The sequence below is a fragment of the Echiichthys vipera genome (genome assembly GCF_963691815.1).
Source record: "Echiichthys vipera genome assembly, chromosome: 18".
NCBI classification, from domain to species: Eukaryota; Metazoa; Chordata; class Actinopteri; order Perciformes; family Trachinidae; genus Echiichthys; species Echiichthys vipera.
The window spans coordinates 27,243,640-27,270,204 of NC_139843.1; the positions used below are offsets into that span (position 1 = coordinate 27,243,640).

At 42.8% G+C, this 26,565-nt stretch overlaps 1 protein-coding gene across 3 annotated transcripts; it reads right to left on the reverse strand.

The window, feature by feature from the left end:
• Nucleotides 1-179: 179 nt before the first annotated feature.
• Nucleotides 180-26,565, reverse strand: bms1 (BMS1 ribosome biogenesis factor). 3 transcript variants are annotated; one of them, XM_083932581.1, is made up of 23 exons: nucleotides 26,513-26,565; nucleotides 25,311-25,491; nucleotides 24,883-25,073; nucleotides 23,838-23,917; nucleotides 21,939-22,127; nucleotides 21,673-21,815; nucleotides 15,609-15,730; nucleotides 15,276-15,469; nucleotides 14,802-14,944; nucleotides 14,142-14,608; nucleotides 13,847-13,948; nucleotides 9,277-9,431; nucleotides 9,060-9,141; nucleotides 8,756-8,835; nucleotides 7,507-7,710; nucleotides 7,135-7,323; nucleotides 6,374-6,554; nucleotides 5,165-5,223; nucleotides 4,013-4,135; nucleotides 1,877-2,024; nucleotides 1,544-1,719; nucleotides 826-987; nucleotides 180-717 (listed from the first exon to the last, which is right to left on the reverse strand). In XM_083932581.1, the coding sequence occupies exons 2-23, from the start codon at nucleotides 25,481-25,483 to the stop codon at nucleotides 490-492; spliced, it is 3,591 nt and encodes a 1,196-aa protein (XP_083788707.1). In that variant the 5' UTR covers nucleotides 25,484-25,491; nucleotides 26,513-26,565; the 3' UTR covers nucleotides 180-489. The 3 variants fall into 3 exon arrangements, with proteins under 3 accessions (XP_083788707.1, XP_083788706.1, XP_083788705.1); XM_083932580.1 differs by having other exon boundaries at nucleotides 7,507-7,707; nucleotides 14,118-14,608; XM_083932579.1 differs by having other exon boundaries at nucleotides 14,118-14,608.

Genomic DNA, 26,565 nt, shown 5'->3' on the forward strand with positions numbered 1-26,565 from the left:
CTGAAAGGAGTTTGGTAAGAGCTTAGTGGCAATGTGTTGTTGGCACAGATGCACACAATATTCACATTAAAGAAAGCGTTGAACAAGCCTACATCTTCGGAAGCTGTTACCCGTGTTAATAAGCTAAACATTGGGTTTATTTATTCAATATCACAACAGACAATGCGCTTTTTTTCATGTTTCTGTCAATAAACATATCTTTTCCACATCCTGAGTATCATATTTTGACATCACATGGAACACTATCTTCATGATATGGTGAGCCAACCGTATCAGCCCCAATAGTCCAATGTTCCAGTAAATCATCTACTGACAAGATGACATTTTCCATGGACAGACATGTGTTTCATTAAACAAGTTCCAAAAGACAGCCCTTTGTTCAATATCAATACATCTAGGAAAAATACAAAAAAATGAGACAATGAGAAATGCCAACAGTCCAAAGAGCAGGTCAAGCATCTCAGAGAGTCTGCAGAGGTTTTCAGTGAATTAATCATCCTTGGGCGCCCCCTTTAGACTGGACCTGTGCTTCTTCTGGTCTGCCTGGCCCATGACACGGTACAGTTTTTTACGTGCCTCCTTCTGTCTCTTCAGCTTGTCCTCTTCCTGTTTCTCCTTCTGCTGCAAGAACTCCTTGTGTTTGGCATGCTGCACCATGTGAGCTTTATTCCTATTGTAGTAATGGACTGTGCTCAGAGCGTGGAGCAGGGCAGCCACCTAAAGGAACGACACAAGAAAAGAGTTCAAGGTCATTCTGTTGTTAAAATAATCATAAATGCTCACTCCCAAATGCATGGAGCATCAGCACTGAGACTGACGACTCACCTTCTTCTCATGGGGCTCTCTGATCACACTGGGCCTCTGGAGATCTCTGGGGGCCTTTCCTTTGGGTTGCTGTTGCTTGGGTTTGCTCTTGAAGGGCAGGGCCTTCTGGAGCTCCTTGGGAATGTGGAGGCGGTTAAAGCGCCTTGGGGCTCGGACCACAGGCTGGAAGGGAGAGGGATGGATATCAAGTCAGGATTACTGTTGTGTTGTCTTGTGTGAAGCACAGGTCTACAGATGCTTTAAGTGCATGACAACTCAGTGAGGGGTTTTGCTGTCAAGCCAGTCAACACATACCTACTCATACATAATGAAGTCTAATTTGGCGTGTTTGTCTATTAAAAGCCAGACAACTTTTAAAGCTTCCAAAGGCTTTCTTGTGTCGGACAGACAGTTCAAAACCCAAACCCAAGATATCCAAAGTTTTTCCAGCACCTTACAACTGTGGCAAATTGCATATCTATATACAGAACACACCGTAAATACATTATATTGATAAATGCTCTTCACATCAAATCAGATGTTTTGATGCATGTTTTGCGACATTCTATAGAAGGGCCAAATTAAAGGATTTTCAAGGATTCCCATTGCCCATAACAACCCTGCATACACATCATATTAAAAGCTTCCTTCTCAGCACTATAGTTGGTAGAACCTATTAATGGGGGCTGCATCACTGAGCGCAGCACACTGCCTCGGATCAGAGCAGGTCCTACTCTACCTTGTACAGAGAGTCTGCATTGGGTTTGTTGCGGATGCCCAGGTCATGTTTAAGCTGCCCCAGGGTCCTCATGCCTGCCCAGCTGTCCTTCTGTCTGACAGGCAGCAGCAGAGAGGTGACCGGGTTGTAGAGCTGAGGAACAGACACCGGATACCAGGAGCGCAGGAACACGACGTCTGCACAGCAACAGAACACATCAACATGAAGATACAACTAACAAAATCATTCCTATGAAATTAATCCAATTATGGTGAAGGTCACAAGGTATTTTTATCCAATATAAGCGTTGCCGTAAAGTCTGCTAAATAATAACACAAGTGAGCAGACACTCACCGCTCATAAGCAGGCGGTCCTCAAACGTAGCTCTGTAAGCTCCAGGTGGTGCAGACAGTGCCTTCTTGATCTGACCTCTGACCCCTGATACTGTTCGTACAGAAGCACCTTCAAATTTAGCTACCTCCAGTACTGTGTTGAACATGCCCTGTGAACAACGAGGGAGAAATCAATGGAAACACTCCACAGAAGTACAGCAGTATTAATATTATCAGGGCTCCTACACGTATTCCAAACTCTAATTCAAGCACTTTTCAAGCATTTCAAGGTGCATTTTCATGATGTTCCAGCACCTTATAGTTGTGGAAAATTACATATTTGTATGCAGAACGATACTCAGTATTTTACAATATATAGTAATATACTATATTTATGATATGCACTTGTTCATCACATTAAATAAGATGTTCTTGTCCTATAAACAACATGATGTTTTGAGACAGCTTTTTACAGAAGGACGACAAATGAAAGGAAAACCAACTCGAGTAATAGATCGAAAATATCGAAATATAATCAACAACTATTTTGATCATCTGTTAATCGTCAAGTCAGTTTCAAAAATGTCAGAAAATGCTGAAGGCCCAGAATATATGAAAGTAAGTTGTAAGTTGTCTGTCCACGTTGTCTCTGGCATTTATCCTGTCCCTGGAAACCCTGCTGTTTAGATTAGACAAAAAAACTTCTTATGTTCTTCCAGCAGAATTCTCTCAAGGCTCTAGAGTTTGTGGTCTTAGCTTGACCTGCCCAAACAGTTCTCCAGTCATCCTCAGATATCTCCAGGCCAGACTCCCCCTCCCATTTCTGCTTAAGCTGGAGAGTAGAATGGTTCTTGGAATTTTGTAGTCTTTTATAAATTTGTCATATTAAATGTTTACTCTCTTTAGCCTTATATGCCTCTACAGGAAGTGACTGGGATAGGTACACGGAACATGGAAGGAAGGACATTCATTTTTATCTATTTTTATTTTATTAGACATGTCTAGGGGCAGTACAGTCTATCTACTTAGATCTGCTTTGACTGTCTTAATGACCGGATCATAATTCGTCTTATATATTTTGGAGCCGTCTTTTGGGTCCAAACTCCCAAATATTTAATAGCAGGGGTGTCCCATTTAAAATCATAATCTGCCTTACAAGTCAGTATTCGGTGGGAAATTATATATGAGTATCTGGGTCTCATGTTACCCAGAATAGGAACCAAACTGTCTCAAAAGGGACACCAATTTAGGTACACTTCTCTGTAAGTCAAAGTGAGCAATATAGCATCTGCAAACAGACGTATCTTGTATTCATTATCTCCAATTGAAATCTGTGATTCCTCCCTTATTGCCTGAGCTAAGGGCTCTATGAAGAGTACTAAGAGGGTGGGGCTTAGTGGGCAGCTTCCTTGACTCCCGTTCTTGTGTTTTCAAGTCCCCATCTCATCTCAAAGGTCAATCAGCTGCTTCTTCATGCCCTCTCTCAAGATAGACGGGAATGAGTGCAGCTCATTCTTTACATCGGCGCGCAACGCTTTAATCTCTGTGTGAATACTAGCTAGCAGGCTGGCTTCAGTCGGATCAAGTCCAGCCAGGCTAGGTGGGCGCGTCATTGTCGCTCTCTTCGGCTCCTTTATCATATTGTCCAGATTTTGATTTTGTGTTCATTTTACTTTTAGCTTCGCTCGTTTTGTTAATATATTCTGCGTTTTGGGGACAGTGTTCAGTCAGCCTGCAATCTTGTCTATGTACCAACCGGAAGTCCAGTCCTGTCTTTTCAATAGAGAAAAAAGCACTAACATTGAATTCTGCCCCTCAACAACTACATTATTTTAGTTCAGGCCAGAGTTGTTTAAAGTATGTTTCATTCATCAAGTACGTTTTTATTGTGACATGTCTGTCTTGTATAGTTCCTTTAATCCCTGACCATTTTCAACAAAAGAAACCCTGACGTTAAAACAATAAAACTATACAAACGGACACAAAGAATATTTCTTGAGCGCATCATTATTATGTGAATTTTCCCCCTGATTTTTGATATAACACATCTAATTTCACCTGTTTTGAGTTTTTACCTAAAAGCTGAAATCAGCAGAATAACAGCAGACCTAAATGACATTTAGATTGAAAAGATATAAGTCAAGAAAGGATTCCCTACTTTAATGAAGCTGGTGTTCTTAAAGATCTTGTAGGGGTAGCCGATGAGTTTGAGCTTCTTCACTATAGTCACAGACTTATCCAGGTCTAGGATCACTCCTGTGGCTGCAATACGGAAATTAGCCTGCAGAAAGAAAAAAGGAATTTAGAAGTAAACTACATATGACCCCATTTGCTGTTGCCATTTGGGAAACTGACAGTGGGCCTCATTTACCAGCTGTTGTGAAAAAGAAATGTCCTCATAAAATCCATCACGCAGTTTACAGAAGGATTCTGAAACCCGACACCCAGATTTTATTTTTGGGGGATTTGTTCTCAGGTAACAACAGATTCTACACACACTCAAGAGCACTCATACACACATTTGAGTGCTGACATGGTGAGATGGTTATTGCATTTTCTTCAATTATACAGATACGTAATATTAAGTGGTTTAAATGAATATATTTATTATATTTTAAGCATTTCTAATGTAATTTTTTACAATTATTTTACAAAGTAATAAGATCTTCTAAATTTAATAAACACTTTCCCAAAGTGGCTCTGTTTTGGACCTTTTTTTAAGCATGTATTGGATAGTACAGCTGTAGAGAGACAAGGGGAAGGAGGGAGAGAGGACAACATGCAGCAAAGAGCTAGACCTGAACCCTCGATGCAGCAGTAAGAATACAACCCTGGCACCGGGCTGCATGCATCACCAACGGCTAAACAGCAATGGACACTGGGTTTTATATATATTTCTTAATATCCACTACTGTAACCACTTTTCTTGACAGCTATTTTGGTGTTCATTTTCTGCAGACGTTTCTCCATTTCCAAACTATTTAAGGTTTTTATTTTTACATTTAGAGCTGATTCAACTATTTTTTTTCTATTGCTGTGTGTGGCTGTTTGCACACGGCCCTGCAGGGCGTTTACCTGCTAATTAGCATCAGCTAGCACACACTTTCAACTTACGAGGAAATGGGATTCATTGTTATAAGAACAGTACGGACAGTTCGGCGGTTTAAGAACATGTCATGAATCTGACGCAGACTTTTCTTAACAACAAATTTAATATATCGGTGAAAGAGGCCCAATGTTCTCCCTTTACAAGAATTTGATTCATTTTACCCTCCATCACATGATGTAATCGTGTGAACAGGTGACTTACTTTGGTCCCTGCTACTGCCTGCACAGCCAGGAAGCCACTGCCCTGTGGTGTGACAGGACCTTCAGTGAAACAGAGGGAGAGAGAATACTAGTTATTATAATAATCAGAGAGAGCTGTTGATTATAGACAGGACTGCAAAACATTTCTCCCCAACACTTCAGGAATAAAAGTTTCATTATACAGAAAGAAATGACTTCTACTGACTTTACACAGTCAATGCTAATGAATCACAGATGACTTGACAATTAAAAACAATCGCCGTCCAATGAAGGCCTGTACCAATGGCTACATGTACAAGTACATCCATTAATATTGTAACGGAGAGAGTGGTAGATGTAGGGTAGGTGTTAAGAGCATAATCGTATTATGTTATGTGACTGGAGTAAGTATTGTGGCAGTCAGATGTGAAACATACAACCACGTTATATTGTCATTATTATAAATCATTAGAGCCTGACCGATACATCAGCATGGCCAAAACATCAGCCCATATTATCAGTCAGTGTGTGTGTATGTGTACGATTCAACAAGCCCACAGTTAATTTTTTATTGTAGGTTTGTTTTGCACAATAGGAAAAATGATTTAAGAAAAACAACCATTTCCAATATTCTCTCTGTATTTTATCATTGGCAACAATAACATTTTTCTTCCATTCAGAAACAAGATAACATATGAAATCAGCAGATATTCTTTTAAAAGCAAAAGTGTTACTCAGCCTATTTAAACTGGTGCATCCTTATACGTTACATTTCCACACTGTATTCTGTCTCTTAGCCTCCGTTAGAAGAAAGGGGAGGCAGAATCAGCCATGCAGTTCATCAATATGTGCTTCTTGAACTATTTCAGAAAACCACTGTCTTTTATGATGCGATTTATTTTGTGTGGTCTGCTATCTTGGAAAAAATACTTATTTTTTACAACTGCATTTTCAAGTGATTAAGAACAGAAACATTAGAGCTATATTAGTTCAAATATCCCTGTCTGTTTCTGTCCTGATACAGGTCAGTGGACAGTAAAATACCAGGGACAATGAGGGCATTAAGTCCAGGGTTTAATTTTCTACCACTGACAAGGTCTGATTCACGTTAACTTTGTCAAAACAAACCAAATCTCTTTGATAACAACACATGTTTAGCCTGAAACAGATTATGATATGCCTCACTGTACACCAGCAGTCAACAGTGTAGTGTGCTCTAACTATGTCTCACCCCAGATGGATGCTCCACAGTGCATGTGCTGTGGCGTGTATTTGAGCAGACGGTGGCGTCCGTTGTGATCCTCAATGTGGTAGAGGGGGATGGTCTGGAAGCGCCTCCAGCCTAATGACAGGATGAGGGGGTCCCGTGTCTTCAGGATGCGTTTATACCAGCGGTGTTTCTTCAATCGCATCTGACACACACACACACACACACACACACACACACACACACACACACACACACACACACACACACACACACACACACACACACACACACACACACACACACACACACACACACACACACACACACACACACACACACACACACACACACACACACACACACACACACACACACACACACACACACACACACACACACACACACACACACACACTTCTGCCCTTACTACAAGCCTGACTCAGAACTGAATCTCATTACAAGTGTACGCAGCATAACCGACAGTGATGAGTTCCAACGACAGACCAACCGTCACTAACATGGCGGCTTCTTTCTATCTAGAGGGGGAATGTCTCCACAGACACACAGATGTGAATACTCAGCAAAAAGGCAACAAGTGCTTTCATTAGTGGGTCACATGACCAATCACCATTGTTTTAACTCACTCTGTGATAGATAGGAACTGAAAAGACAATTAACTAGATGAAAGATTATTATTAAATCCTACCCAATATCTTATTTATTTAAAATGAGCCTAAACAAGACAGGACAGCTACTACCAGTCATGAACAAAGAAAACATACCTGAAGGTATCCCACATTGCCCTCACTGGAGCCCAGACTTCCGAGGATGATGGGATAATGTGGATCGAAGTTTGTGACAAACTCACAGGGTAGAGTGGAGATTTCTAATCTGACGTACATTCCTGGCCGAAAGCCTTCGTACTGCACTCTGGTCTCATCATCCACATCCTCAAACTCTGCCCTGTTCAGCTGAGGACAGAAAGAAGACAAATGTTTTTATAAATAAGCAAGGAATATACAAATCGAATCACTGTTTCTTCATCCTTATCATCCATAAGTTAGCAGGACTTATAATAACAGAATAATGAATCTTCATGACATGAATGAATTCCAGCAGCTGCTGTGTGTCACAGAACACTCTACACCAGGTACCTCAGCCTGCTTCTGCATCTCCTCCTTCAGGTCATCAAAGTAAGTGGCATCTCCGTCATCATACTCTGCATTGAATCGCTCCTTCAGCCTCTGTTTCTTCTTCAGACGCTTGTTCTTCTGGACCTCATCATCATCTACCTTCACCCCGCTTTCTTCATTATCATCGTCATCATCATCGTCGTCATCCTCATTCTCACTGTTCTGCTGGTCACAAGGAGTACAAGACAAAACATCATCCGACTGAGGGAACTAAAGATATAAATGAGTTTTCAGTCAGTGACTTAAACCCCTTTACCATTTGTATATTTAAACAGGTCAGTTGTAGATATTTTAACAACAACATACTGTCAAATTACCAAGTACCTTGTCATGTGTTGACTTTTTCTGCTCTGCTTGAGAAGCAGAAAAAGTCACAGAAAAGTTAAATATTATATACGTTTCAAATGAGCTGATTCAGAGTGTAGAGAATAGCTACCAACACACTGCTCCTAAGTGCAGTCTGTAAGTATGTACGGTCATTTCTATATCTAGATAATGACTTCAATCACAATGTGACATTCATTCATCATTCATCTTAAACCGTTTGTCCCTGTCGGGGTTGCGGGATATGGACATCGTGAGGCGGGGAACACCCTGGACAGGACGCCAGTCTATCACAGGGCACATAGAGACAAACAGAGACAGACAACCACTCACACTCACACCTACGGGCAATTTAGAGTCATCAATGAACCTAACACGTGCATGTCTTTGGCTGTGGGAGGAAGCCGAAGAACCCAGAGAGAACCCACTCAGACACAAGGAGAACATGCAAACTCCACAAAGAAGGGCCCCAGCCGGGATTCGAACCAGCAACCCTCTCGCTGTGAGGCAACAGTGCTAACCACCACAGCCCCGTTTCAATGTAACATGTTCTCTGGTAATTCAATAAATGAATAACCAAATGGTAAAATCCTATTTTTGTACACATGTGTGAATCGAATCCTTGACATATGAAAAGGTTTCTCATTTTATTAAGAAGATTTAATTAGAGCAAAATGAACAGCTTAAAGTGAAATTATAATACATTTTTCACAAGAAATCGGAGTTAGAAAAGCTCATTATTATCAATCTACCCAACATAATTGTGCATCATGATGTCTCAATATATGATTTCATCATGATGCGATTCCTTTAAAAGATGATAAATAAATGGTCAATCAGTGGAAAATGATCTTGATTTCAACTATTCCTCATAAATGAGACTTACCTCAGCCCGGTCCTGTTGCCCAGTTTGACCCTTGTGGACTTCTCCTGTTTCCAAATCCTCATAGTCACCATACAGCTCCTCTAGATGCAACAAAACAGCAAGAGATTGTGTTTGTGTGCTTTTTTTAATAGTCAGAAAACACTCTTTGAAAACCCCACTTCCACTGGTATTCACTGTCTATCTTATACTGAGAGTTTCACACTGGATAGTCATTAGAATTGTTTGTACATTTTTTACTATAGGTCTACAAATTACATGTGTCTTGCAGACACGTGTTGCGGATGGATAAATTCTCCTCTCTTACCGTCCTCCTTCAGCAGTGTGGCAGCATCTTGACCCTCCTCCCACTTCCCTGTAACAAAGCAGTCTCTTATGGAGTTTAGCATCTGGGGGAAAAAAACATGGCAACTTTAAAGTTTTTAAGTTTCGCTTTGACATGTTTTTGTTTTCCTATCAGCAGAACACAGGAACTCAATTCTCTAACTGTCCAAGTAACACCAGGGTATTAGTAAGCACTGTACCTCCTCTAAGACCCAGTCGTGGGACGTGTCAGGGTTGAAACGGGAGCTGTCAACAGCATTTGGTAGGAACTTTTTGCTGTTCTGAGGGCGACAGACTCGAAACAGCCCACCCAGCTCCTGCTCATCCTCATCCTCCGAAGCATCTGCCTCAGTAACTGAAAACAAAAACGGTGATTATCAAGAGACACTGAAAATTTGCGGTATATATAGACTGGAGATCAGATTGAGAGTAAAAAGTATTAATTCATGATTTATTCTAAAATACTGTTATTTTTTTGTTCAGAATTCAAAAGAATATCATCCGTGTCAATACCACTGCTGGACTAGCACGTTTTTTTTTCATAACCAAGGCACTTCAATAAAAACCTTTATTTATAACAGTGATCAAAATCAGTAACCACTGCGTCAGAAAATAATATTTCGACAATGTTTTCCTCTATAGGATTCAAAAATGAACAGGAAGTGTAGAGGCCACAGCTTTGAATGACTTCAGCACATCTGCGACCTCAGGACATCACTAGTTTCTCACACTGCTCTGGTTTGATCTTGGTCCATTCTTCTTCAGTCTCTTCCACAATTCACTAACTGTAGTGGGTTTCTTAGACATTACTTTGCTGCCAAGGGTTTCCCAGAGATTCTCTATGGGGTTTAGATCTGGACTCTAGTCATTTCATTGTTTCAATAATCTTAGCTTCAAAGAACTGCTTCGCCTGTTTTACAGTGTGACAGGGACCATTGTCTTAATGAAAATTGCAGCTGATGGTGACAGTTGCAGTGGAGGTATTGCATGTTGCTGAAGGAGGTTCACAAACATTTGCATTCACCCTGCCATGTAGCTGTACAAGAGGCCCAACTCCTGCTGCAGGAAACATCCAGCAAACCATGACATGACATTGCTAAATTTTAATTTATTTGTGTCTGATGGGAAACATTATGTGCTAGGAAAGACTGAACCCAGGTGCGCTGCTGCACGGGTGGCAGTGAAGGTGAGAGGCCTCGACGGACCAGACACGGGCAGGAGAAGCTGGCTCTGGGGGGGAAGGAGCTGGAGCTTGTGCGGGAGGTGGAGCGTTACCAGTTAGATCTGGTGGGAATTACCTCCACACACAGTCTTGGTTCTGGAACCCTACTCCTGGATAGGGGCTGGACCCTATTCTTCTCTGGAGTTGCCCAGGGTGTGAGGCGCCGGGCGGGTGCGGGGATACTCACAAACCCCCGGCTGAGCACTGCGGTGTTGGAGTTCACCCCGATGGACGAGAGGGCGCCTATCGCCTGCAGGTGGTAGGGGGGAAAACTCTGACTGTTGTTTGTGCATATGCACCGAACAACAGTTCAGAGTATTCGGCCTTCTTGGAGACCCTGAATGGAGTCCTGCCTGGGGCTCCAGTAGGGGACTCCATAGTTCTGCTGGGAGACTTCACCGCCCACGTAGGCAATGATGGAGACACCTGGAGAGGCGTGATTGGGAGGAACGGCCTCCCTGATCTTAATCCGAGTGGTCGTCAGTTATTAGACTTCTGTGCTAGTCACGGATTGTCTATAACTAAAACAATGTTCGAACATAAGGATGCTCATAAGTGTACGTGGTACCAGAGCACCCTAGGCCAAAGGTTGATGATCGATTTTGTGAGCGTATCATCTGATCTGAGGCCGTATGTTTTGGACACCCGAGTGAAGAGAGGGGCAGAGCTGTCAACTGATCACCATCTGGTGATGAGTTGGGTCAGAGGATGGGGGAAGATTCTGGACAGACCGGGTAAGCCCAAACGAGTAGTGTGGATGAACTGGGAACGTCTGGAGGAGGCCCATGTCCGAGAGATCTTCAACTCACAACTCCGGTGGAGCTTTTCTGGCATCCCTGTGGGGGTTGGGGGCATTGAACCGGAGTGAGCAATGTTCAAAGCTTCCATTGCTGAAGCTGCAGCGGTGAGCTGTGGCCTCAAGGTCTTAGGTGCCTCAAAGGGCGGTAACCCTTGAACACCGTGGTGTACACCGGTGGTCAGGGAATCTGTCTGACTGAAGAAGGAGGCCTTCCGGGATCTGTTATCTCAGAAGACTCCAGAGGCAGTTGCAAGGTACCGATAGGTCAGAAGAGCTGCAGCCTCTGCTGTGTCAGAGGCAAAGCAGCGGGTGTGGAAGGAGTTCGGAGAAGGACTTTCGGGCAGCACCAAGGTGGTTCTGGAAAACCATTCGACATCTCAGGACGGGGAAACGGGGAACCATCCAAGCTGTTTACAGTAAGGACGGGACGCTGGTGACCTCAACCGATGAGGTAATCAGGCACTTTGAGGAACTCCCACCCCCCAACCCACCCTCTTTTGTAGAGGCAGAGCTGGAGGCTGGTGGGGAATCATTGTCAATATCTTTGGCGGAAGTCACTGAGGTAGTCAAACAACTCCAAACTGGCAAAGCCCCAGGGATTGATGAGATTCATCCAGAAATGCTGAAAGCTTTGGGTTTGGAGGGGCCATCTTGGTTGACACGTCTCTTCAACATTGCGTGGAAGTCTGGGACAGTGCCAAGGGAGTGGCAGACAGGGGTGGTGGTTCCTCTGTTTAAAAAGGGGGACCAGAGGGGTTGTGCCAATTACAGGGGTATCACACTACTTAGCCTCCCTGGTAAAGTCTACTCCTAGGTGCTGGAAAGGAGGGTCCGTCCTATAGTCGAACCTCAGATTGAAGAGGAACAATGCGGATTCCGTCCTGCACGTGGAACAACGAACTAGCTCTTCACTGTCTCAAGGATCCTGGAGGGGGCCTGGGAGTATGCCCATCCAGTCTACATCTGTTTTGTGGATCTGGAGAAGGCATATGACAGGGTCGCTCGGGAGATACTGTGGGAGAAGCTGCAGGAGTATGGGGGGAGGGGGTCACTTCTGTGGGCCATCCAATCTCTGTACACCCAAAGTGAGAGCTGTGTCCGCATCCTCGGCAGTCAGATTCGTTCCCGGTGGGGGTTGGCCCCCGCCAGGGGTGCGCTTTGTCACAGACCCTGTTCGTGATTTTTCTTGGACAGGATATCGAGGCGTAGTCGTGGGGGGGAGGGGTTGCAGTTCGGTGGGCTGAGGATTGCATCTCTGCTTTTTGCAGATGATGTGGTCCTGATGGCATCGTCGGTCAGTGACCTTCAGCACTCACTGGATCGGTTCGCAGCAGAGTGTGAAACGGCTGGGATGAGGATCAGCACCTCTAAATCTGAGGCCATGGCTCTCAGCAGGAAACCTGTGGATTGCTTACTCCAGGTAGGGAATGAGTCCTTACCCCAAGTGAAGGAGTTCAAGTACCTAGGGATCTTGTTCACGAGTGAGGGGACGATGGAGCGTGAGTTTGGCCGGAGAATTGGAGCAGCGGGGGCGGTGTTGCAGTCGCTCTACTGCACCGTTGTGACGAAAAGAGAGCTGAGCCGGAAGGCAAAGCTCTCGATCTACCGGTCAATCTTCGGTCCTACCCTCACCTATGGTCATGAAAGCTGGGTCATGAGCGAAAGAGCGAGGTCGCGGGTACAAGCGGCCGAAATGGGTTTTCTCAGGAGGGTGGCTGGAGTCTCCCTTAGAGATAGGGTGAGAAGTTCAGCTATCCGTGAGGAACTCGGAGTAGAGCCGCTGCTCCTTTGCGTTGAAAGGAGCCAGTTGAGGTGGTTTGGGCATCTAGTAAGGATGCCCCCTGGGCGCCTCCCTAGGGAGGTGTTCCAGGCACATCCAGCTGGGAGGAGGCCTCGGGGAAGACCAAGGACTAGGTGGAGACACATCTCCACACTGGCCTGGGAACGCCTCGGGATCCCCCAGTTAGAGCTGGTTAATGTGGCCCGGGAAAGGGAAGTTTGGTGTCCCCTGCTAAAGCTGCTGCCCCAGCGACCCGACCTCGGATAAGCGGTTGAAGATGAGATGAGATGAGATGAGATGAGATAAAGACTGAACCCGAAGTGTGTAAAGAAGTCCGTTCAATTTGGAGGAGGAAGTGTCAGAGTCCAGATCTAAACCCCATAGAGAATCTCTGGAAAATCCTTGTCAATAAATGAATGTCTAAGATACCCACTACAGTTATTGAACTGTGGAAGAGACTGAAGAATGGACCAAGATCAAACCAGAGCAGTGTGAGAAACTAGTGATGCCCTGTGGGTGCAGATGTGCTGAAGTCATTCAAAACTGTGGCCTCTCACTTCCGGTTCATTTTTGAATCCTAGAGAAGAAAACATTGTTGAAATCTTCTCTTCTGAAAATGGTTACTGTTCTCTCATTTTAATCACTGTTTTTTTCCACAACATAAAGGTCAAAACACATTCTAGTGATATTCTATCAAATTCTGAAAAATAAAAAATAACAATATTTCCATATATCCCAAGAACCTCTGAAGTGACACAAAGAATGTATGTTTGAAATCCACTTGGTCTCTCACAGTATCCCTAACTTATCGTGAGTAGTGTATATTTGTATATGTGCGTATGTATATATAAATATATATATATTTATTTATTGAGGGTGCTTCGGCGAGGGAGGCCCACCTCATTCCGGGTATTCGACCCTAATGGAAATGCACCCATTGTGTAAATGCAATTGTAAGTGTCAAGCTACCTGAACCATAAACCAGTTTCCTCAGATTGGGGGCAGCGCGTTGTTGCCGCAGAAACGCTTCTGATGCTTTCAGCCGTAGTCCTTCCTTCCACCTCAGATCCCCTGTGGTCGGAAACAAGACAATGAACTCAACCGAGGGATGATGAATATAATCGGTGAACTTTCAAATTCTACCTTCGACATCATCGACAAAGTTTAATTCCCACCCTTAGAGGAGAAAGAAAGAGGATTTGTACAACTGAAAGTAAAAAGTAAATCAACCTAAATTTACCCTGCTCTTTTTCCTCCTCCTCACTTTCTGTTGTCTTCACTGTAGTGTCAGCGGCATCATCCTCTTCCACCGATTCATTCCCAGACTCTTGTTCCTCATCTTCGTCACCACTCTGGTCCTCTTCAGAACTGTCTCCGGCTCCCCCCCCCTCCTCCTCACTCATCTCCAACTCGTCTCCGCTGTCAGCAAATGCCGGCACCTCGGCGCTCTCTCCCTTCCTCTCCTCAAGTTTTTGTTTCTTCACTGGTGGACAGTCTGTTACAATCTTTTCTAAATTCTCAGAGTTGGCTCTTGCCTCTTTGAGAAATGTGGACAGGTTATCCTCGTCTTCATCCTCTCCCAGCTCCTCCTGGTCACTGTCTTCACAATCGCTGTCATCATCACTGGAGCCGCTGACATCTTCCTCCTCCTCCTCAGTGAAGACCACCTTCCTCCTCTTTCTCTGAGTGTTGGGGTCCCAGACACACTTCTCCTGAAGACCCTCCTCCTCTCTAAAACACACAAAACAAGAAATTTAACTCACATAGGAGTATACAAAAATAGGCTTTACCGTGTGGTTATTTCATTTAGATCATTTACTTAGCCCTAGTATGTCCTCTATATGCTGATAGTGACTGTCTAAAAAATAATGACCAGTCATGTATGGATGAGGCTCTAATATCTCTCCCTAATGATGTGTCTCACCTGCTCTGCTTGTCGATGTCTGTGGGCTCCAGGGTGGCAGAACCGCTGAAAAGAGACACCTTACTGGCATCCATTTTGGCATCCAGGGTGGCATGTGTGTCAATGAGAGACTGGACCAGCTCTGTGGTGGGCCGCACCTCCTCCTGTAATAGGGAAACAGAATACACTTCACACCAATGTCATGTATAGTTTATGTAATGGAATGAATGTTGTCACAGCAACTGGAACATTGAAAACGCAGAGCAATTCATGTGTTGTTGCCTTGGTTACTGAAGACGCATTTCTTATGCCGGTTTGTTTAGATGTTTGTGATGTCATTAAAGTAAATATGAATGGATCAAGTCGACCCTCGATCATTTTACACCAGGAACAAACAATACTTGTTTGAAGGTACAAGAACAGGCTGTCAGAAGCTTCTTCAAAATCACACTGGTAAATTTTTTAAAAACACACTCTCGTGCCAAGCACACACACCTGCAGTTGATTGACGTGGCTAGCAGGAAGGTCGATGTACACGGCATCTTTGTCATACACTACCCCCCCGACACCAGCCATGGGTGCATAGAGCAGACGTTCCTTCTCATTCAGCGCTCTCTTCTTCTGAGCACCCGGCAGGGCACATGGGTCTGGAAGGAAGTTCACGTCTGCCACCTGAAAGTCTCCAACACCTGCAAAGAGCAACCACACAAAATATATTACTGTCATGAGTTTCTGGGGAATCTCATTAGTGCTATTCTGGACCATGTCTGCTTTAGACAGTCTGATGTCGAGAACAAAAGGTTTCTGTAAGTAACTGTGCTTATGTACCTGGGATATGGACCTGGCCTTTATTTTTCAAATATGTCCCCCGTAGGTAGCCGTAAAGAGACACTGTGCGGTCACACTTGGGGTCTGTCCTCACCCTCTCAGGGTCAGTTAAGTCCTCCATACTGTTTGAATGCAGAAAGGACAATTGGGAAGATGATGTACAAAGTAACACACACACACACACACACTAACAAACACACACACACACACACACGCACGCACGCACGCACGTGTCGATAGAACATCAGATTATGTTGATACTAAAGGTTGAATATGGAGAATGAGCAGAACTCCGCCATCTAGTGTCTCAAGTTCGTAGTCGCAACAACAAAATTATTATTCCAGCAGTTGGGTTGCCAGGTCTGTTGCCGTATGTCAAGCGATCATGACAGGGTAATGACTGATTTGGACTAATCAATTAATTTGACAACAGTAATAGCCAGTCTTCAACTGGAAGTCTTTCTTTGAGTGGTGTGTAATCTCAACTCAAAATGATTCCTTGTTTCTGTGGCAACAACAGACAGCCCTGGCAACATGCAAGGCCCATCGCTATTGACTGCTACAATGGACACAGAACTTGACAGAAAGTCACTCTCAAACCTGTCAAAATTATAAAATATTAATTCAGATAAAAAAAAATTTTTTTTATGGGAAAGCAATACTTTCATTCTGTACCACCATGTGAGTGTATTATTTAAAAAAAATATATAGCTTTTAAAATCCCAGTCGGCAAATTTGTTTGATCATATAAAGCCAACAGTATGCTCCAATAGAACAACATAAATCATCCGGTTTAAAAAAACAAACAAAATGCACCTCTTCGTGCATGTAGAGCCTGTTATGTGTTTTGCAAAAAATCCACCATGCCCGTATCATCCTGTTCACTCAGGGAGAGAGCGGAGGAGCTCGTGGTAGAGGGGGAGGGACGTGAGAGTTGTAAACATTTGAAATTTGACTGAGTCAGCTCGATCTGCCAGACTTTGCTGATTGCAGTTTATAAAAGGATTCTACATATTCGACCTTTAACATTTTTCTAGGAGAATATTCCTATCCTTGAAAATATAACTGAAAATTAAAGCTGCAAGCAGCGATGAATGGGCTCTCGCACCCGGTGCTTGTCGAGGAAATTGTCCGGCCTCCGGCCGATAACATAGAACAGGGCACAAATGGTGTGGCTCCGCAGGCAATCTATGGAAACTTTTTGCTCCACTTCCTGCATCCACTACTTGGCGCTACAGCGCACATACCAAAGATGCTTTGCCTTGTTGTATATCAAACGAAATACACATATTGAAAATTTGGTGTAAATCTGATGAAGTTTGTGATATTAGGTTGACTTCCTGTTGCCGCAGGGTGGCGCTGTGGCTGTGTAAATATTGATGTGTTGGTGTGTTCAGGCTGGGGATCTTGTCATTACTCAGAAATATGCTAAAGATTGGACAATGTATGCTAAAGTTACAGCAACTTCCTGTTTCATAACGTGATGCCAGTATTCACCACCATGCCATGACCACATGCTCCAGAAAAATGAAAGGATATGAGGTAACTTTGAGTCTTGTCTTTAGATGATACAGGTCGGTTTTGAAATCAATAAGGTTAAATCTCTAGGAGTAGTTTGTTAAAGTATGACAGGTGCAAATGTTGGAAAATGGTCATAAAATCCTAAAATGGCCGACTTCCTGTTGCGTTTAGGATTTTGCTCCAAGAGGCTTTTTTGTACGTCTGGAGGTGTTATATATGCTTAACGATTTTCATAAATGTACATCCTTCCTGGAGTAGGGGCTGTAATTTAAGGTTTGCCAGTAGGGGGCACTCTCACTGTGAGTCAATGATGTCATCTAGGTTTGTTCAGGGTGGGGCTCTTGTCATGCATGAGATATTTGGGGCAGATTGGACAATTATTGCACATGTTATAGCTACTTTCTCTTCTCTGATGTGATGCCAATGTTCACCGCCACGCCACGGCCACACCCTCCAGAAAAGATATGAGTTAAGTTTGATCACTAAGGTCTTTAGATGGTACAGGCCGATTTTGAAGGTGATGGGATTTGTTTGGAGGAGTTTGTTAAAGTATGAAACCATCAAAAAGCCACATATTTCCTGTCGCCAATAGGGGGCGCTCTGATTATGAGTGAATATGGAGTTGTGGTTCTGTTCAGGGCCGGACCCTCATCAACCATCAGAAGTTTGGAGCAGATTGGGCAATGTATGCTGAAGTTATTAGCTACTTCCTGTTTCAAGGAAAAACGCCAATATTCACCCCCATGCCACAGGCTCACGCTTTAAAAAAACAGAACGATATGAGGTAACTTTGATCACAAAGGTCTTGATATAAGACAGGCCAATTTTGATGTCGATCAGGTTAAATCTCTGGGCTGAGTTTGTTAAAGTATGGCACCTTCAAAAGGCCAAATATTGACTAAATTTGCATATTTGACTTAAAATGGCTGACTTCCTGTTGGGTTTAGGATATGTCTTCTTGAGGCTTTACTGTGCGTCTCCTCACTCTCTATGAGCCTACTGATTTTCGTAACTCTTGGGGAAACCTCATCGAGGGGCTCAATTTTAGAAACTTCCTAGGGGGTGTTACGGAGGTATTTTGCCACGCCCATGCATGAGACCCATAAAATACCTAAATTTACACCAGACTTGACCACTTTGCAAATTTTGGGGACTTTTTAGATATGATAAGGCCCTCAAAAAGGCAATTCCTTTAGTAAAGTAGTAGTAATAATAATAATAATAATAAAAATAATAGGGAAAAATAATCCTTAAAAAAACAATAGGTCCCTTGCTGACGCTGTCCGTGCTAAATAAGCATTTTCTAAACTTTCAAGTGACTTCTTTGGGTTGAATGGGCATTTTGATATCAAGCAATATTTTTACATAATCACAATTATGGTTTCGATAACCGTTTAAGATTTTATAATGGTTGTATACGTGGTGGATTGTTCAGATCTAGAGTGTGCGAAACCACAGCTAGAGTGTGGAGGAGCTTTAAAATATACTGAAAAAAATCTCAACAACTTGCTCCATCTCCTACAAACAACTCATAAACATAGCTGGTCTGCTGGTCGCAGATATGTTACTATTAAACCGGTGTACACATTTGACCCTATGAGCCTCCAAGTGACAGGAGTACCAACCAGTTACCCATTGCGCTGCAATACAAATTCAGACAAGAAATTGTCTGGATTACAGCAGACAGCCAGGTTTTTAACCTGCCCTGGTTCCCACACATTTGACCCCACAAACATTAAAATGATATCAACGTGTTCAGCAGAGTCTCTTCTGATTATCATATTTTGGACATTGGACTCACTTTTTTTTAATTAAAAGATTGGTTGTTCGAGAGGTGTCATCTCCATTAAATGAACTTTCTGACCTGTCTATATAAATTGCTGTCCGCCTGTCACCATGGAAACCAGGGCTGACTTTAATTGATGTAGACAGTGACCCAATGTCTTGCATGTTTTAGGCTTGCCCCTGCTCTAACACACCTGATTTTAATGATGTGCTCGTTATCAAGCAGCTGAAACTTGTCACACAGTTTGATCATTGTTAGACTCAGGTGTGTTTCAGCAGAGAGAAACATAAAACATGCAGGAGCAGGATTGGACACTTCTGGTCTGTCATGTACTACAGTCTTTTTTATAACTACTACTACTACTGTTAGCCAACTTCTGCTATTACTACTATTGATCTTAGCATTGGGATGTGCACCAAGTATCAGCACAGGTAAGTTTGCTCACAATTAAAATGTCTTGCAGAATTTTCTAGTTAGAATTAGAATGTAAAATTATGTTTTGTGAAAAATTAAAACCCAACAAAGTTTCATGTTTCAAAACCTATTTGTAAGAAGACCTTGCATCCTCCAGAACCTCAATTTCAAGCAGTTTTGAGCACTTTAATCAAAATCCAAGCACTTCGCAATCCTGTAAAAATATTATTGGCCAAATTTACATGCTACTCCACTGTAACTATTTGGAACCACTACACGTCTTAAACGACAGTGGGAAGAAAAGTAGGATCCAGATTTTTCAGAGGACATGTGGTGATCTACAGTTAATACAGTTAGTTGATAATACAGTTTAAGATTGTTCACAGACTGCACTGCTCTGAAGCCAAATTAGCCAGATTTACAGAAGTAAACCACTTTTGGATGAGGTACCAAAGATGGATGCCTTATTCTTTTTTCTCACCATTTGTGTTCTTTGTGTGTTTTTGAAGAATGTATCATACTCCTCATTGAACTTTGATATGCAGTGGACTAGGGTTACTTGTGGGATGGACCTTGTAAAAATGTATCAAAACTGTATCTCAAATTGTACTTTGTATAACTTAGAAAACAAATAAAAAATACGTTGCAAAAAAAAGAAACCTGAAGTGTTTTCAAGGATTTCTAGCACCTGTTAAGAACCCTGAAAATGACAACTACATGGGGTCTGTTTCACAAAGCAGGTTCAAAAAACTCTGAGTTTAACCCTGAACTCTGAGTTGATCTACTCTGAGATAGGAAACTCTGAGTTTTCGGTTCCAGAACAGCAGATTTGCGTTAGGTTGATCAACTCAGAGTAGTTTGACCTGGAGTTAAGCGCGTGCACCACAAGTAAAAAAAGACAGCATCAATGGAGCCCTGATTCGACGAGTCACCATGGCAACGGGGAAGCGAAGGGCTACGCTACAACTGGAATTGGAAATATTAATGCGCTCATACGGAGAGTTTGAGCAGGTTTACACCGCTGCAGCAGCAAAAGAGAGGGAGACGGTGCGGGAGAACATTGCGGCTCGGGTCAGTGCATAAGTTTAAATGTAGTCCTGTTGCAATCACAGTAATATCACAGGGGGAACTGCTTGAGTGGGAGCCGATTATAATTTATTTAATTTAAGTGCATTCCCACGGGGGAGAAGCGCACTTGGCAGCAGCTTAAGATGAAACATAAAAACATTGTTCAAACAGGTAAAACCTCAGCACTGTCTCATGGTGACGCCTCATTTTGAGCATGTTTTACATGGTAAAGTAAATATTACCGTAAGTGGCTGTTTTATATGTTGCAAAAAAAACTCCCATTTGCAAAAAAACGCAGCGCAACACACAATATCTGCTGTGATATAAGAGCATTACTGGTTGTTAATGTTGGAAATGTAAGGAGGGATGAGATGGACTGTGACATGAAACGGTGTTTCCCTGCCGTGAAACGCACCCCCTCGCATTATAGGTGATATTCTGGATCAGAAGGCTGTTGTTTCCACCTATAGGAGTAGTTTATATACCGGTAACCCAATTAAAAGCACACACTTTTGAACATTTGAATTGCAAGAAAAGCTGGGATTATTTTTATTAAACGCCAAGTCAAATACATTCAACTTGCTCAAAAGATCCATTTCATTCATTTTGTAACTATGGCTGCAGTATATTAAGGACGTCTATTCGCAGTCTGATAATCATCTCCCGACGAATATTTAATTCTCTGCGCAGTAATGCGTCACCTTCATGCACGGGCTCGTTATCAAAAGGACATGCCATGGTAGTGGAAATATTCACCACCTAATATAACTTCTAATGTCTGATTTTTGCAGTGATTTTCTGAAAAACTGACGGAACTATACTTCGCCAAAACTCGCCCGCTGACTGAATGAATGAGGAAATCAAACACCGTGTGTGGCTGAAAGAGGGCGGAGACAGAGAGAAACTCAAGGTTTTCTGAGAAAAACCTGGTCCCGACCAGGTTAGTTTCGGAGAGCATGTTACCATGGCAACTGACCGAGAGTTTAAGTTACCTCTCTTTGTGAAACAGGCTAGAGTTACCCCTCTGTCTCTGGTTTGAGTTACCTCCCTTTGTGAAACGGAAAACTCAAGAGTTTCCCTCATTTCAGGGTTAACAGACTCAGAGTTTTCAATAAACCTGCTTTGTGAAACAGGCCCCATGAGGAGTTAATGGATCACTCTTCTCTTTCACTTTACATCTTCACATCATCCATCTACAGTTCGGAGCAAATACTGTACCTTTGCTGCAAGTGTCATTTGGATGAAATTACACTTGTGAGTCTCGGGTTCACTCACCGGTCAACCAGCACATAAGGGTGGGAGGTCTGCCACACCAGAGGACGAAACTTCATGACTGAGATGAAGCGGCCAAGGTTCTTCACTTCCTGAGTCTGATATTCACCATAAACCATACCAGATAGATAGAACAGCTTGGCCCCCTGGCAGGTTCAAACACAACATCTCTCAGTATATACAAGTTATGGTTTGTATATAAACAATTCTGTATATGGGCAAAAGGGGGCATTTCCAAGTGTAAAGATGATGGTGATTATGTCGTTTACCTGATAGACCTCAGTCCAGAAGCGATGTTTGAGGTTTTTCTTTGTCTTCCTCAGTGTCTTGTTGTTCTTGAATGAGTCCAGGTGAGTCAGCACACCCATGATACGAGGGAAGCCGTGCACCTGACAGATGTTGAGAAACTCAAAAGTCTCCATCTCGAAGCCAAAGCTGGCATCTATTAACATCAAAACCTAGAAGGCAAAGAAAACTATTTAATTCAACTTAATAATACTTTATTAAGCTCTCTAGAGTCTGTTCAAACCAAACAACTGTTTCACATAAACTAGGTAGTGGATTAAACCAGGATTTTTCAGTTATCCTGCCTGAATTTAGCCTTAACGCGGTTTCATGAAAACAGTAGCACATTAGTAACCATGCAGATTATTGTGTGCAGCTAGCCTAATCCAGACCAGGACCAGAACACCCAGGCTTGATTATTCCTAGAGCTTTATCTCTTTCATCAGCAGTCACTCCTATTGTAAAACAATGTGTTTGTATTTTCCCTAATTTGACTTTTATTAGACTGCATTAAAAAAACACCGCTATTTTTTAAAAGATTGGTGCGATAGTCATAAGTGCTTGATATTGTGTTTATGAAGCCTGCTGTTTATATTGTTGTTAGAGGTTTGGTGAACATATTATTGCAGTTGTTGAGATGATTTGAAATGGCCGATAAAGCTGTCAATGAAGTCATGATTAGAGAAATACATAAAGTCACATGTTTCTATACGACACACATCAAGCTGCTGGTCAGAGACCAATATGTTGTTCCTTATTTGGGTTAATTTATTCCGTTTGTATGTATTATTCTATGATAAAGGGTCATGTGGGTCTTCTACCCTTACAAGTGCATGTGTATTTTGTTAGCATTGTTTGCACACAATTTGTGGTTATTAGGTCTAAAATTGTACAATACTCCAAAATTATAGCCCCAGTTTCAAAACCAGTGTACACTTTGCCCTAAGAGTAAGGAGAAGATGAAAACCTATGTTACACAGGAAATGTGTGTATACACTGGTGATCAAAATAAGAGAACCAATTATAAATACTTAATTTAGTCTGAAATGTTATTTTTTAATGTTCAAAATTTGATAGAATATCCTCTGTGGCTATACCACCAAGGCACGTCTACAAAAACCTTTTATTGTGTGAAAAAAAAACAGTGATCAAAATTAAAGAACAGTAACCACCACGGACAATACGAAGCTGAGTATTGTCCGTCCTCACGAGGATATGATGCCCAATAGGAGATGGAAAGATGTGTTTCAGGGAGAGGAAACCATTGAAAGTTCGAGAAAATTCATCTGAGACTGCTTGAGGTCCACACTCCAGCAGCCCCTCACCGGCCTGCCCTTGTGAATTCCGCGCAACTCTGTCAGGCTGGTGTCCGTATGGACCACCCTCCTTGACAGGACGGGGCCCATGGGTACCCCGTGGGTCAGAAAGGCCGGGGCTCACCGGTGGCGCGATCTGAACTGAACAGATTTGCCTGAATGGACAAGTTTGGGACATACCCTGCTTTCACTTGTTTCGCCTAGAGGCGGCTGTGAAAGTCACAGAGTCCAGGGATAATCCCAAAAGATTATGTCCTGTGTCAGGGACAACATGCTCTTTTCTGCATTTATCACAAAACCCATATCGAATAGGTGTCGTGGGAGAATACACGTGTGCGCCCTGGCCTAATTCTGTTTTTGTGAAATATCAAGCTGACTGATATGCCACACTGTTTATAAAAGACTGAGGGTACTTATTAGCCATTAACTAATTAACATTTCTTTTACATTCGCTGTTAACAACTTGTGTACAGTTGGCAAAGTACACAAATATCTCACTGAAATCAACTTTGTCATACATTAATTAAAAGGACTTTTTGCTTTTTTACTGTGAACTGAGATACTCACCAGGTCAGCTACTTTTGCAAGGTCAATCATTGTATTAATGTCATTGTTACACTCCATGAAAGTGAGGCGACGCTTCTTTCCTAAAGAATACAAGAGTAGTCACTTAGCAGACACAGAAAAATTATGAAACATTCTGGTTCATTAATCATAACTGAATTTCTCATTTGTTTTAAACACTCTTTTAGTAAAATGACATGAAACCATAAAGCACTCCAACTTGGGGCGCACTCACACTGTCCTTCCGCACCGGGCCAAAACCGTTTTTTCAGCTAAAGCCTAGTGCGTTTGAGCAGTGTGAGTGCAACCGCTCCGCGCATAACTGCGACCACCACGGCCCGCCTGAGAGAGGTGGGCTTTTGTAGAGCGTGTTTGCACATGTACGAGCACGAGCGCGCGCACGTGTACGAGCACAAGCACAATGCCTACGGCGGGCCTGACTTCATTTATGTGCGCCTGTTCGGACATAGATATTAGAAGGACGGACCATGCGCAGACATTTAACAACAACAATGGCGGCGAAAGGTTCACGTTGGTGTGATGCGGAGGTGGAGTGTTTACTGCAGATTTGGTCGGATGAAAATATTCATAAAACAGTCGGACAAGACGCACAAAAACTCAGGTGTCTATGAAAAGATTTGTAAACAAAGACGCATCGCGATGACGTCAATCAATGCGTGTGACGTGTTACGGCGTGATGACGTATGGACAGCTAGAAGCATTTGCGCGAAGCCCATGCAGTGTGAGTACAAACGGGCCTGGGGCGCGGGGGGAGAGGGAGGGGTGAACAAGTACCCTAAAGCACGGGGCACGGGGCACGGTAGGACAGTGTGAGTGCGCCCTATGTCAAATTAAAAACAGGATTCTTTGAAACCATGAATTTTAAACAGTGTTATTAGAAGAATGTCAATGTTTTCTGTGGAACACTGTAAAATCTATAAAGTAGTGAAACTGCTATAGGGGACTTGTATGATTACAGCAGCGCCTGATGACGTTGACCACATCTAACCCATCTGCTACTACAGAGGAAATCTGAGGCCAAACTTACCAGAGACAATGGTTACAGGTCCACATATTTCCCCAAGCTTCTGCCGGGTGAAGTTTTTGATCAGGCAGCGGATCAGGGTGCTTTTTCCCACCTTGGGGGGCCCGACTACTACAATCACTACTGGAGGGGGTTCCAGGGGAGTCCGGTCTACTAGGGGGATGTGATGTTTTTTGGCCTTTATGTCCTGGGACCTAAAAACAATACACATGAAGAGTAGTTTTGCACTGTTTGTTTCATTTCTCACATTTTTTATTAGTCGGCCACAGGATTTTTGGTTAATCCAACTTTAGATTATCTAATTAATAGAATTATGTCCCTTCTTGAAACTAAGCACAAAGGACAACAGAATTGACATGAAATCTTGGATGCTACAGGTGCCTGAAGTCTCCGTCTGGCAGTCACCTAATGCAAGAGACATGAGGACTGACCTGTGGAAAGTCTTGGCCATGCGTACAGCCGATTGAACAGAGAAGGCTTTGGGATTGCGTTTCCGTGCATCTTCGTCTGTGGAGCCTTCCTGCTTCTTGAGCTTCTTCCTCTCTGCCTTCGGTCCACTGTGCTTCTGCTGATGTCGCTTCTGTTCCTTAACTTTTCCGTCCATCCTGTCCACTGAAAACACAAACTATTTCATGAGTTTATCTTTACAGAGATTATGAAGGGCAGACAGCTACTTGGATTTATGTAAGCATTCATTGTTCCTACAAACACCTAAATGTACTAGCAAGGAAGGCTTTACAAAATAGTCAATGTGTTCAGCATTGCCATGCAGTGAACAGGGAGCAGTGGCTGTCTAGAAGGCAGGTGAAAAACAGGACTAACCATATCAACTAGGGTAATATGGCTAAAACTGTCCACCACAAAAGCAGGGGCACTGTTGGCAAGGTTTTGTCAGCTCAAGCGTCTTTCACACAGAATGACGGAAAGAGCTGAGGAAGAGATGCCCCGACTCTGCTGCTGATTCCAAGCATCATATTCAAAAGCTTCATCTGGGACTTTCCACACCTGGTGTGTTTGGGAAAATCCTGTATTTATTTGAAGAAGGATTTGCAAAATTTGAAAATACAACACACCTACAAATGTGATGCATATGATTTGCATTGACGATTCAAAACAATGTAAAACCTAATACAATTGAAGTTTAGAAAAGGTAGGACACTTTAGGTACTGCTCGCTTATGGTAAAATGAAGTAGCCTACATACTAACAGTTTTATTTAGTTTATTTCTTTTAGTTCGAACATGGAATAAAATAATTTACACAACAACCGAAGCTAAGCTACAGCAAAACACCGGGGACATTCTTTCTGGCTTATGATAACTTAAAAGACAATAGGCCTAATTAGACTAATAACTACATAAGTTTGCTTTGGGTTACTGGCACACAATTATGACGTAACTTAATTAACAAACAACTCCCAGGCAAAAACCACGCTGTTCGTGACTCTGGTATTTTTCTTTTTTACAATGTAATTTTGTGTGCAAAGGCCAACAATGAGTGTTGGATCTCAGCTAGCTTATTAAAAAGGAACACATTAGTTATTATTCCAGTGTGACGAGTAAGGAAGCACCAGGAATACAAGCTCGTGTGTGTGTTAAATGTTCAGTGGAAAATGAAGTTATCAGTCTCCCTACCTGAAGATAAACCTTTTGGAGTCTGGTCCCAGTCAACGTCGGCTCTCGTCACT

What these genes read in the sequence shown, in the direction of transcription:
- bms1 (XM_083932579.1), bottom strand. Translation starts at nt 25,483, where the DNA reads ATGGACGGAAAAGTTAAGGAACAGAAGCGACATCAGCAGAAGCACAGT. An exon ending in GCCACGTCAATCAACTGCAG is followed by an intron (nt 14,945 to 15,275) that starts GTGTGTGTGCTT and finishes TCCCTATTACAG; the next exon opens with GAGGAGGTGCGGCCCACCAC. An exon ending in ATGCAGACTCTCTGTACAAG is followed by an intron (nt 988 to 1,543) that starts GTAGAGTAGGAC and finishes TCTCCCTTCCAG; the next exon opens with CCTGTGGTCCGAGCCCCAAG.